Consider the following 13,094-nt stretch of genomic DNA (forward strand, 5'->3'; position numbering starts at 1 on the left):
AAAGGTCTTCAGTGTACTGAACATCTGTGTGTGCATCCGGGATTATTCATCAGACAGGTGTGTGCATGACATCACTGTTAATATTTGGCATCACCAGCGTGTTGGGCAATTCCTTTCACATCCTTCTTAAACAAAATGCTGGCACTGGGCCTGGTGTGTTACATAACAAGTTGGAATTCTTCATTGCTTAGAAAGCCTTAGACTGGCAGCAGGAAGCTCAGGGGAAGAAAAAAACTTAACTCGGTTTAACTTTTTTCAATAAAAGTAAACAGGCACAGATACCTATCTCTAGGCCTATTACTATCAATTTGGGAAGAAGGATAAACATTTGTGACTCAGTAACTTTTTTCTTACATTATGACTGGAAGCAAGGCAGCTGGTGCCCACTGTGGGGCAAAGCTCAGGGCAATGAGTGCTGGGTGACTCTGGAACCAGGGACAGAAGTGAGCACTCATACATAGTCACAAATGGATGTATGGGGAAATATTCACTCACACCTGGACTTTATCGCTCGCTCTCACACACTAAGAGGGACGTTAACCCACTTATACACTTAGGCAGGAATGCATTATTTCACTCACTCTTCTGGATACTTCTGGATACTCACTCTTCACTCACTCTTCCTGGCCCTTTAAGGAAAACTGTATACCAGCGCGGCCATTAACATCACTAAGCTCACCTACAACAGCAAAAATAAGCCCACGCGGCGGCGAAAGACAACTCTGGGCTATGTGTGGGGGATAATTAATGTGGTGATTTTCTAATTAGATTCCTTTTTTATTTTTATTATTGTTTATTTTTATTATTGTTATTATAATATATTTTTTAATTCTTATTTTGTTATTACCATTAATTGTATTTGAGTTAAGTTTGCTCATTTTATAATTTTTCTCTTTTTTATTGTTACTTGATTTGTTAGTTCTAAGTTACTTTCTGGCTTATTATAATTTTTCCTCTTTCTTCCTTTTCTTCGCTTTCCTTTCCCTTTCCTTCCTTTCCCACCCTTTCCCTTCCCTGATATGGAATGGAAGGCCTGCCCCCCCAGCGAGGGCCCCCAAAATATCTCCGTGGTCATGGGTAGAGGGCGATATGGCATTGGCACAGTCCCCACTCATGTAAGTAGAACGATGAACAGATGTCTGAAGGCTGTTCATTGTTCTGAGACTGTGACCAGCCCTCAGGATCGAGGTAGCCAGACCAGCCAACCTTCCACCCTATGCCTGGTGTTGTTGAATGCCAGGTCTGTATCCAACAAGGTCCAGGTAATCCACGACCTTATCCTGGAGGAGGATGCAGACCTGGCATGCATAACCGAAACATGGATCGGCGGAGAGGGGGGTCCACCCCTAGCACTCATCTGTCCGCCTGGTTATGCCGTCCAACACCAGGGTAGACTGGAGGGATGGGGGGGCGCTTGATCGCTGTCGTGCCACCACCTCCTCCCTTGATCCTTGCCCGGCCTGGCTAATCAAAGCAGCCAGGCCTATAACAACAGAATGGGCCACTGCAATAATTAATGGGTCTTTCCTTGAGGGCAGATTTCCATCTTCCCTCAAGGAGACACTCATTAGGCCCATAAGGAAGAAACCAAGTTTGGCGGCGGACAAAATTGGCAATTATAGGCCCGTCGCCAACGTTTCTTTCCTAAGCAAGGTGGTTGAGAGGGTGGTGGCCGACCAGCTTCAGGCGCACCTGGACGAAACAGATGCCCTGGATCCATTTCAGTCGGGCTTCAGGCCGCGCCACGGTACAGAAACAGCATTGGTCACCCTGTGCAATGACCTATTGAGGGAGGCCGACAGGGGAAATGTGTCCCTGCTGGTCCTCCTCGACATCTTAGCGGCCTTTGATACCATTGACCACGGTATTCTCCTGGGGAGGCTCTCTGAGCTGGGAATCGGTGGCCTGGCACTGGCCTGGCTTTGTTCCTTCTTGGAGGACCGTCCCCAGAGAGTACAGCTTGGGGAGAGCATCTCGGCCCTGTGGAGTCTCAATTGTGGGGTTCCACAGGGGTCGATTATCTCCCCAATGCTGTTTAACATCTATATGAGGCCGCTGGGCGGGGTCATCAGGGGGTGTGGAGCCCGGTGTCATCAGTACGCTGATGATACCCAGCTCTAAATCTCCTTTCCACCTACCACAGGAGATGCCGTTCTGTCCCTTCAGCGCTGCCTGGGGACCGTACTGAAATGGATGCAGGAGAACGGGCTGAGGCTGAACCCGGACAAGACAGAGGTACTGAGGGTGGGCGCTCCCACTGCTGGGGGTTTGGGAAACTCCCTCTCTTTTGGGGGGGTGACCCTCCCTGCCAAGGATGGGGTCCGCAGCTTGGGGATCCATCTGGACCCGGCGCTCACTATGGAAACCCAGGTGGCGTCGGTGGTCCGAACCGCTTACCATCTTAGGCAGATAGCCCAGCTGCGGCCCTATCTCGATGTGGGGGCGCTCACTACCTCGGTGCATGCGCTCGTAATCTCCAGATTAGACCACTGCAATGCGCTCTACGTGGGGCTGCCTCTGAGGTTGCTGCGGAAACTTCAGGTGGTGCAGAATGCTGCGGCCAGACTTCTCAGTGGTGTGAAAAAATATCATCACATCACACCCACTCTGGCAGCATTGCACTGGCTGCCCATCCGTTTCCGCATCGACTTCAAAGTTTTGATGCTTACATATAAAGCCCTAAACGGTTTAGGGCCTCGATACTTGGCGGAACGCCTTCTCCCACCAAGAACTACCCGTGTCACTCGCGTGAGTCAGGAGGTGAGGCTGAGGAGCCTAACGCTGAGGGAGGCCCGGAAGGAAAAGACAAGAAATCGGGCCTTCTCGGCGGTGGCTCCTCGCCTCTGGAATAATCTACCTCCTGATATTCACGCGGCTCCCTCGCTGGGTATTTTTAAAAAACAACTAAAAACATTGATGTTCCGCCAGGCCTTCCCCTTAATCAACTCCTGACCTTTTTCCTTTCCTTACCTTCTGCCTTCATTGTTGAAACCCTCTCTTAATGTAGAATTGTTTTTATTTATGCTCTTTTATATGTTTTGTAAGCCGCCTAGAGTGGTCTCAATCAGACCAGATAGGCGGGATATTAAATAAATAAATAAATAAATAAATAAATAAATAAATAAATAAATAAATAAATAAATAAATAAATAAATAAATAAATAAACTCATGCAAGCATTCTCCATAGGTTGGCCATTGCTTCATTACAAAAAGGAGGAAAAGGAACACCGAAAAAGCATGAAATAATTCACAGAAAGCAGTACATTTTTTCATTATATTTTCATATAATAATTTAAACTAATATATGCATATTTTAAAATTTTTACTTATATTTCATATCTGTCCATAATTTTAAATTATGCAATGCTCTGATAAGAATAAAGAAAATAATTAGACATTATCAGTATAGGTAGCAATACATTGCAGTTCATAAAATGCACAACTGATGAAACTTTCTTGAAACATCACATTGACAGAATGGTATATAAATAAGGCATCATTTGATAACTCCCTGAAATGCTCTGTGCCTTGTATTTTCGGCAACTTACTAAAATGTGTATGTATAGAAAGAAAACAAGCAAATGTACTGTTATTTTTTATTTTGTTGATTCAGCTGTATAGGCAACAATTAGTTAAAGAATGACCTGAACAGTGCTCTCAGAATGTCCAGTCCTAAGGCATGAACTGATATCTGAAATTCATTTAAAATTGACATGTCATGCCATATCTTTCCTGCCATGCATCAGTAGATAGATATATCAGTGTGTGTGGTTCTCTTGTTACAAAATGATCCCCCCTGAAACATTTAAAAACTGAGAGAATGCTGACGGGATACATTTACCAAATCAAAACATCTGCTAGACACATACATCTAACTTCATACATTCATTATTACTGCCCAAGTGTGAATTTATCAATTCAAAGGAAGTAATGGAGTAATCTTTTCCTGGTAGAGCAAATCAACATTGTACAAGGCAAATCTAAAAAAGGGCAGCCTTCACAAAAAATTATAACTTTGAAACTGGGCTTTAGATAAGTACCAAATATGGCACAGGTGCACCAATCAGTCTGCTCTGCGCCAATAAGGGGAAATTTGGGCAAAAGGGTTTTTGAGTTTACTCAATGTAAGCAGAGCCTTAGTGCCTATATTCTGGCATAGACTCAACCATTTTACTTGTTACTATACAACTGATTCTTTAAAAAAAACCATACAGAGATGTTATGTACCATGACGTCACAAGTGGTTAATTGATGAAAAATGGAGTCAGCTTCTCAGATTTTTCCTTGCTTGATGTCTCTTTGCAAATGGTAGTGAGCACAAGAGAGTATCCTGAGACCACTTTGACTGCTGCCATGATGTTGCCAGCATCCAGATTGTCCTTTGCTATGTAAAACCTGGCATCCTTTTTCCAGCTGGCAACATAGGCACAATATTGGGCTTTTACTGGCATTTTGAATAGTGGATTCAGAAACATAATATCATAGAATCATAATCTATTACTTATAATATACTGTCCTCTGAAGATGCTGGCCACAGAGACTGGCAAAACATTAGGAAGAACAACCTTCAGAACATGGCCAAAGAGCCGTTAGTAATAAAGGGAATTACTACTATTTGTGGAAGGGCTGTATCAAAGGCTTCCAAAATCCCTCTTGAGATCCAGCAGGTGGCCATGTATAATGCAAACCAAATTCATAAATGCTACTGTGCTTAAGCTCACTTCCACCAAGGTGCACATAGTGTGTTGGTGGCTGTTTCCTTTCTCCCTCAACTCCCAAATTTCCTTTGGGCATTGTACTGAAATCATATTGGGGAAATTTATGCTAATTTACCATCTACTTTACCCTGTAGCATTGTTAATGAAGCCATTCTGTCTGAGTGGTGCCCAATGCATTATGCATCATTTGAGTATGTGCTTAGTCTAGAAGCTATACAGCATGTTGTAGGCTTGGGGAGGAATTGTAGCTCAATAGTGGAAAACATACTTTATATGTAGACTATAAGGCCCTAGCACAATGATGGCGAACCTTTTTGAGCCCGAGTGCCCAAACTGCACAAAATCAACTTATTTATTCTTATTTGGGGGATTCAGTGACTATTTGTACATTAGCTGATCTTCCCAGGAATATGGACATGTTCTCTCCACAGACTCTGTCAGTATTACAAACAGAACTTCTGAAATTTTAAGAATCTATAAAAATGATAGATGGTGCAAGTATACTGCAATAGTTCTGGCTGTAACATATTTTAAGTGGCTTGTATCTGTGCCTATGTATCTTAGTTGTTACTTAGAAACAGAAACAATATCCATGGCAATGCCAGCACAAGGATTAGCACTAGATCAAATCTTCTATTCAAGTGAATACAACAGCAGGTTTTCAGAAAACTGATTTTTTTTTCTAAGTTAAAGTGGACATGTCTAATCTGATTAAGGAGGCTATGGATCCTTTCAAATGAATTGGATAAAATGCATTTAATATTCCCATGGAAACTCATTTCAAATGTTGTTCGTCAAATTCATGTGTGGATCATCCTATTGTTGTAATTCTAGCACACACTGCAGCCGTTTTGCCTCAAAGCAGATTTGTCTCTAGACTACTGAACTGGAAAGCAGGTGGGAGCAGAAGCATGGTTATACTGTAGCTGTGCTACTGGACCCTCAGACTCCAGTTCACAATGACTGCAATCTCTCAACATACACATGCTAGTTTGGCTATCCATAGATTATTTACGCATCTAATCCACAATTTACAACAAACTCTTGACCCATTTAACTCCAGACACTGAAAAGCAGGAGTGGACTCATTTCTTATAGTGTCAGACACTTTGCTTTATTCCTCTCATTTCAAAGGGCTAAATAAAGCTTTGGCCTACAGCTCCCAATAATTCCAGTCAACATGGTTATAAATCGGGGAGCTAGAATACGGGATCCCATATACCTGGTGTGCACAAGGTTAGGAACAGTGCTTCAGTGCAGTCTTCCGATTCAAAGGAAAGCTCAGATTCTTGCCCTACTGGCTTTTGGCCTGGAACAAGAGGCTCACATGTACAACCTCCTGCCCCTTAATGGGCTCACTATTAACCTAACTTCTCTGTTCACAGCTGTGAACTCAGTCTAATATCCAAATATATGGCAGGAAATTGTGACTTGGCACTTCTGCTTTGAAAAGATGCAGAAAATGCCAGATTATTTTGTGCAAGGTAGGTCTTTTGATATGCCAGCCTTCTCTTTCCCTTAAAATCCAACACCCATCATGACAAGTGTGCATTCTTCAAAATTAATCAGAAGCTTTAAGGTTTTGTAAAATACTACCCTCATCCCTCCTGCTTATGACAGAATCAGAAATATATCAATAGAATAGTTTCAGAGACAAGGTGGTAGCTGAGACACAGTTTTCAACTGATAAAAAGCAAGGAAACAAGTCTTTGCAAAGGAAATCCCTTCCAATTAAAGTTTGATTGAAGTACTTGAGAACAACTTCATTTTAAGATGAGCATAAATATACAATCGTCTCAGTTTCTTTTTTAAAGATGTGCATAAATACATACGTTTTATATATAATCGTTACAGAAAATAAAAACTAGTCAATAGTCAGGCCACTAATTTTGCAAAGACTTTGAATTCCATGGACACTGCTAAGAGTCTCCACTTAGTCTTTTGCCCCCTCAACACAATTGATCTTTTACTCATTCTACTGTTCAGAAGCGACATGGTATATGATCCATGTAAACATTTATTTTCCTTCTCTCCCAAAAAATAGCTGTTTATTTTAAATAAGTGCAGAAGCCTCTTTGCTGAAGTCCAGATAGTACTAAAAGTACTGTCCACGGCACCATTATGCATGGCAAACATTATGCCACTTAACAACAACCTTCTCTGGATTAGCAATTGTGTCTCGCCACTGATCAGCAGCTTCAGTACTGCTGCTCTCACTGCTTAGCCAGACCTGCATGAGAAGAAGAAGAAGAAGAAAGGGAGTTCTAACAAGAAATACAGCAAAAGCCATTCCTGACATATATTTCATCACTACAAATCAAGTCAACAAAGAACACAACAAATAAATTGGACAGTACAAATTTCAGGAAAATATTGAATCTCTCTGTGGGTTTCATTGTATTCAATGAATACACTGTTGTTCACATAAATCAAGAGAGAAAACCATAATTCTGTGACAGTATGTTGGCTAGACATCCCCTAATCTGCAGGATGAGTGAGATTTCTGGCTAATGGCATTTACCAAAAGCTTCACCACATGCATGCTGTACTTGGACTATATGTGTTTTTTTAACTCCTTACTTGCTACTCCGAGTAGAACAGAAACCTGTATGACACACACACTATCAACTTCCTGGTTTCTCCCTGGCACAATTTATTGGGCAAAAATATTGCAAGTAGATTCTATCAACACTTGTATAGAATTTTATAGCCATGCTCCTTCGCACGTTAAGATTAAGACCTCTTATTTCAGTTGTTTCTTTCATGGCTTCTTTCTGACAGATAATTTCTATTGGTTGAAACTAGATGGGCACAAACTGAAAAATGCATTACAAAATTTATCAAAAATTTGTCAGTTCATATTCATACAAATCAATGCCCCTGATGAATAGGAATCAATGAATTTTTAGCAAGTTTGATTTGTCAATTTTTTGGGCTATAACCCCACCTCCCAGGCACCCAGAGACACCAAAACTTCAGAGAAGCTTCCTCTGACTCTCCTCTAAAATCCCTCCATGTTTGGTGAAGATTGGGTTTCCCCAAGCCAGCTACTAAAGGGCACTTTCCTGGAGGGACCCACTTGTGGGTGTAAAACTTGGATGTCCAAAACCCAAACTTCACCAGAGGAGAAGAGGAGAGTCAGGGGAAGCTTCTCTGTAATTTTGTTGTCTCTAGGCAAAAACCAGTTCATCAATTCACCAGAACACCCACCCCCCCGTAAATTTGTTATTTGTCAACCTTGATGACTCACAAATAAAAATGAATCTCCATTTTTCTGATTTGTGCCTATCTCTAGTTGAAACCTGGCTGACATAAATTTATGCTGCATAAGCTGGATGAGGCAGTGTGTGGTACTCCTATGGGTTTTGTGTGCAGTAAAAAAGTTGCATGGCATGTCAGTGACTCTAGCCTTTGCACAATAGGACAGGGGCACAAACAGCTTCCTACTTCAGGTTGTGGAAAACCTTGCACTACCCATGAAAATAGCTGAGCTGTGACCTAATTATTTTTTAATTTTAAGACAAACTAACCTCCATGTTGGCAAATTTATATGGAAAAAAGAAGAAAGACGAGACAAAGTATTATGGCACATTAAAGATTTGGTTCAGTGTGAGCTACTGTGGATAAAGATTCACTTTTTCACACATAAAAAGTAGAAAACATGAAAACACAGAGAGAAACAAATCTGTTAGTCATTAAAGTGCCAAAATATTTTGTCCTTCCTTTTTTCCCTGCCAGCAGATTAATACAGCTACTTCTTGAAAAATGCTAACCAAAGGATAGGAGAAATAAACTAACCTGTCCCAAGCAGTGTTTTCTTCTTACTGAGCTCCTGCTATAAAGTTTGATGAGAAAATTTATCCCATATTCATTCTGACTCACTGGAAAAATCATAGTTTCTCCCCACTTTACATGACCACTTGTGGATTTCAGTAGTCGGGTCTTTTTCTTATTAACGAGTCCTTCACTGCTAAGCATAACAGCCTTCACAAAATAATCTACGCCAGAAAAAATGAGACACAAATAGTATTTTAAAAATTTTCACCTTATTTTGTTTTATAATTCAATAAATGTAAGAACATTTTCTGATAGTTACTAAAACTAATACAATCCCTTTCCTTATCACATGTCACAGAGAGAGGCCTTATATCCCACCCTGTGGGATTGCATGTATCTTTGTGCACAGATACAGACTGCACCCATACTGGGTTATAATAGAACTAGGGTCTACCCCCAGAATTCATAATACAGGTTACACATCAGGACAACAATGTGCTAAGCACAGCCATTTATTTCAGAACAACCCATAGTTTCTCATGATCCACACAATGAAAAGCTTTGCTGTAGTCAAGCAGACACTAATCTTATTCTGAAATCAGTGGATATTTGCAGTATAATCTTGAGTGCCTCTTCCGTTTCGGAATCCAGCTTGAACATCAGGCACTTCTTGTTCTATATTAGGTAAAAGCCTTTTTTGTAGCACCTTGAGCATCACTTTGTTTGCATGGGAAATTAGTGCAATTGTCCTCCAGTTACTGCACTCAAATATGGCATCTCCTTTCTTGGGGGTTGGAATGTATATTGAATGCTTCCAGTCTGTGGGCCATTGTTTTATTTTCCATATTTGCTGGCATATTTTTGTTAGGATTTTGACAGTTTCAGTGGCTTGAAATAATTCTATTGTTATCCCATCTACTTATGATGATTTATTTCTTCCCAGTGCTTTCAGAACAGCTTTCACTTCATTTTCTAGAACTGCAGGTTCTTCAGCATATGATTCCTTTTCAAAGGAGTCTTCTGTTCTGGTCTTCAGTATACTGTTTCCACCTTCTCTTTATTTTCTCCTGGTCAGACAGTGTGCTTCCATGTAGCTCATTCAGCATTCCTAATCTAGTATTAAATTTCCCTTTGGTTTCTTGTCTTGTTTTTCCTCTTTTGTTGTTCTTCTCTATTTTTCTGCACTTATTATAATATTTTTCTTTGCCTCTATGTGACAATCACTGAAAAACTGCATTCTGGATTCTGACCTCACTTCTGTCACCTTTTACTTTTGCTTCTTGCCTATCCTTTTCAATTTTGTTTTCCAAAAAACACAAAAATACATCACTTCACACCAAGTAAAACATAACTGAACAATGTATAAGTACTGCTATTAATGACGGCACAGACGCAAAACTAAAATCAACATATCACGTTTATGTCAAAACACTGATAATGTCTGAACTATTCTACTCTACCTACCCCAAATATTTTCAAAAAGACACACAAAAGGAATGCAATGCTTACTTGAAGACAGTGGTGTGGATGAGCTTGGAAGGTTTTGGGCTTCAAGAATTTGCAACTGGATCCGGCTGTTTACTGCTTGAAAACAGGTGCCTATTTTGAGTTCTGCAGAACACACCTGCACAGAGAATGAGAAAGAAAAAAACATATTCTATTTGTATCTTAACCAGCTTGCACAGATCAAAAACATAAGCCTTTATTCTACAGATGTTAAGTGAAGAGCTTCTCTGTATTAATGACTTTCTAATTTGACACATCAAAATGCTAGTTTAGTCGCTTAATACTCCTTTCAGTACTTTATCTATTGGACTCTTTTGGAAGCCATAGCCTTGAGTCTACAAGATCTGATGTAGATAGGACTTCTGATAGGACTTTGGGGGGTCACTATTTCATAGGGTTGCCTGAGGTCAGAAGTGGCACTTACAGCAACGAAGTTAAACCCTCCTCTTCCCTAGCTAGGCAACGTTGTAGGTTACAGGCCATTTTTCACCGCCACACTCCTCTTAAGCTACAGTACGGCAGCCTCATGTGGTCAAAACACCTCAATTTTTCATTAAAGTACTCATTCACTCACCCATTCATTTTATTTATTTGCTAAAACAAGACATAGGGTTACACCTTGTTTTAGACGGAAACTGCAGCTCTTGGAGGCAAGATTCTGTTTTTAATAAAATGGGAGCAGAGGGAGAGGCCCATGGGCTATAAAAAGAGTAAGCCTCCCTCACAAGCTGTTTTTTTCCAGCTTCTATACATTTCAAAAGTTGTTTGCTGTGTGGAAGAAGTGACTCCTGTTAGAAGGAAAACAAATCTCTTCGGCCTCCTGCAACTAATTTCACTGCTCTTTAAACTGTTTCCTTCAAATTTTAGCAAATGCAGCATCAACATGCCTTTCTTGTGCGAAAGCATAAAGTGGCAAGAGTCCATGATTAAAGTCCATCTGTCACCTGTTAGATTGAATACACTTGAATGCCTTTCGACTCATTACAAATGCATGCCGCCCTACATTTTAGTTCTCAATAAAAGGATTTTATGCCATATCATAAGCATGTCTGAGAACACGTTTTTTAATTGTTTATTGCCTTGGTTAATCACAGCTGTTCTAGATTCATGTTTCATACAGACCATCAATTTGTTAAAGCTTTATAATGTTTTTTCCTTCAGCTCTTAGCAACCAGCCGCTGATGTCGACAATTTGCGCAAGCTTATTCCCTACGTTTTGTGAAAATCACAATGCATAGAAATTAACAGTAATAGCAGGCTCAAGGCTGAATACCTCCAAGGATTCCTGGAGAAAATTGATTTTCTAGACTATTTTAATCTGGCTTCTGGCCTTGCTTTGGGCAAATATGGCTTTGGTTGCCTTGGTAGATGGCCCATGCTAGGAACCGGACAGGGATATTGTATTCCTGATTGTTCTGCTGGGGCTCCCAGCTAAATTTGATACCACGGACCACAGTAGTCTTCTGAGCTGTCTCTCTGGAATGGGACTTGGAGATACTGTTTTAAAGTGGCTCAGACTACTCCTGGAGGGATCAGCACAAAAGGCAGTGCTGGAGGACTCTTGTTTGTTATCTTGGCCATTAGCCTGTGGAGTCTTTCTGGCTTTGTATAGTTAACTTTTTTACATACTTCGAAATTTAAATCTCTGTTAAGCTAAACATACCTAGTTATTTTAGTGAATGCCTATTGTGCAATAGGTTGCACGCCTTGTAACATGATCAGTTATCTGCAATTTGCATAACAGAGTTATGCAGTTTAAATCATCAGTAAGATTCTGGCCAACTTCCGTTACTATAGGACACACACTTTTATGCAACACAGAGAAATCTTTAAAAAATGTAATAATGCAGCTAGTAGAGTTATAGTTTAAGCACTTTCTGAGATAAACAGGGATAATTTTATAATCCTCCAGTAGCATATAAGAAGATGTAATTAAACCTACTGGGATGAGTCTACCCATAAGAAGAACACATGACAGTTTGTTCACTCACCTGTTATCTCTTATTTTCATTTCAGTTGAAATGCAGAGCAAATACTTAATTGTTATAATGTTTTTGTACCTTAGCAATTGAAAAGGACTCTAGATAGGGGGACTTCCCCTGCACATCAAGGGGGTACATTATTCTCAGATTCTATTTTTTCCCTACTGCCTAATTTCTCACAAAAACTATTTTGGAGGATCAGGGGACTCCCTGAAACAAAAATAGTGGCACTATAGGCTGCAGATGGTAAGGGGAAGTGGTAAAGACTGTCACATACCCATTCTCCAGTGAGAATCTGTTCTGAGTCTATCCAGTCTAGGATTCTCACCAGTATTCAGAAGTGTCCCACATGGTATTATTTCCAGATAACTTCTAAGTCTCCCTGGAACCCATTAACTTACTGAAGTTTTGGATGGAGATACTATCGTCAAACTGTGGTCTGTTTCTTGTGAGCTGAGATCTCGCAGCGGCAGTGTGCACTCTCCTATAGTTTTTTTCCTAGCAGTCTGAACTTGCACTTTGAATACTAATCTTGCAGTCTGTAGGAGTTGCAATTTGATAGCAAACACAAAAGTTTCCATGAATTCTATAACCTGGAAGGTGAGGACAATAAATTATTAAATGGAAAAAATGAAACATTTAATCTAATACCAACAAGATGTGTTTGTGTGCACATGTGCATGCATGTGCATGTGCATGTACACACCACCCACCCACCCACACACACACACACACACACACATCCAGTATTGAAGACAGCCTTGTTAAAGCCAGTGTCACTTTACAAATAGGCAGGGTTTTTCTATTGATTGCGACACCCACATTTTCATTTGTTTTTTACTCTGCCATGTTCTTCCTCCGGGGTGGTGTCTCTAGAGGATAGGCCCTTTCCATGTTTGTGAAGACAGTGTTCCAGAAAGCTTGCCATCTTGTTGCAGGTGGGAGGGATTTGGATTCTAGAATACAACTACTGGTACTGCTGTTGGGGGGGGGGCTATACACAGTGCTAGTTTCTTCCGGCTCTGTGTAACCCCTCAGGGTTAACAAAAAATTATTCACTAGCTGCTGCTGCATATGATGGAAAGTGCACTGGCATTAACCCCTTCTTGC

At 40.6% G+C, this 13,094-nt stretch overlaps 1 protein-coding gene and 1 long non-coding RNA gene across 4 annotated transcripts in view; one reads left to right on the forward strand and one right to left on the reverse strand.

The window, feature by feature from the left end:
- The window catches only part of LOC144586071 (uncharacterized), a 159,450-nt gene extending 149,752 nt beyond the window's left edge, over nt 1–9,698 (forward strand). Inside the window, exon 2 of the long non-coding RNA XR_013540793.1 lies at nt 3,751–9,698. This is a non-coding gene — a long non-coding RNA (uncharacterized LOC144586071). The remainder of the gene's footprint in view (nt 1–3,750) is intronic.
- TC2N (tandem C2 domains, nuclear) overlaps nt 3,179–13,094 on the reverse strand; it is a 77,314-nt gene continuing 67,398 nt past the window's right edge. For all 3 annotated transcript variants that reach the window (XM_020802235.3, XM_020802236.3, XM_020802234.3), the window contains 4 exons: nt 12,386–12,577; nt 10,006–10,120; nt 8,518–8,717; nt 3,179–6,949 (listed from right to left, as the gene is read on the reverse strand). In XM_020802235.3, the coding sequence (XP_020657894.3) occupies nt 6,839–6,949; nt 8,518–8,717; nt 10,006–10,120; nt 12,386–12,577 (618 nt within the window). In that variant the 3' untranslated portion in view covers nt 3,179–6,838. The remainder of the gene's footprint in view (nt 6,950–8,517; nt 8,718–10,005; nt 10,121–12,385; nt 12,578–13,094) is intronic.

Source organism: Pogona vitticeps, chromosome 1 (genome assembly GCF_051106095.1).
Source record: "Pogona vitticeps strain Pit_001003342236 chromosome 1, PviZW2.1, whole genome shotgun sequence".
NCBI classification, from domain to species: domain Eukaryota; kingdom Metazoa; phylum Chordata; class Lepidosauria; order Squamata; family Agamidae; genus Pogona; species Pogona vitticeps.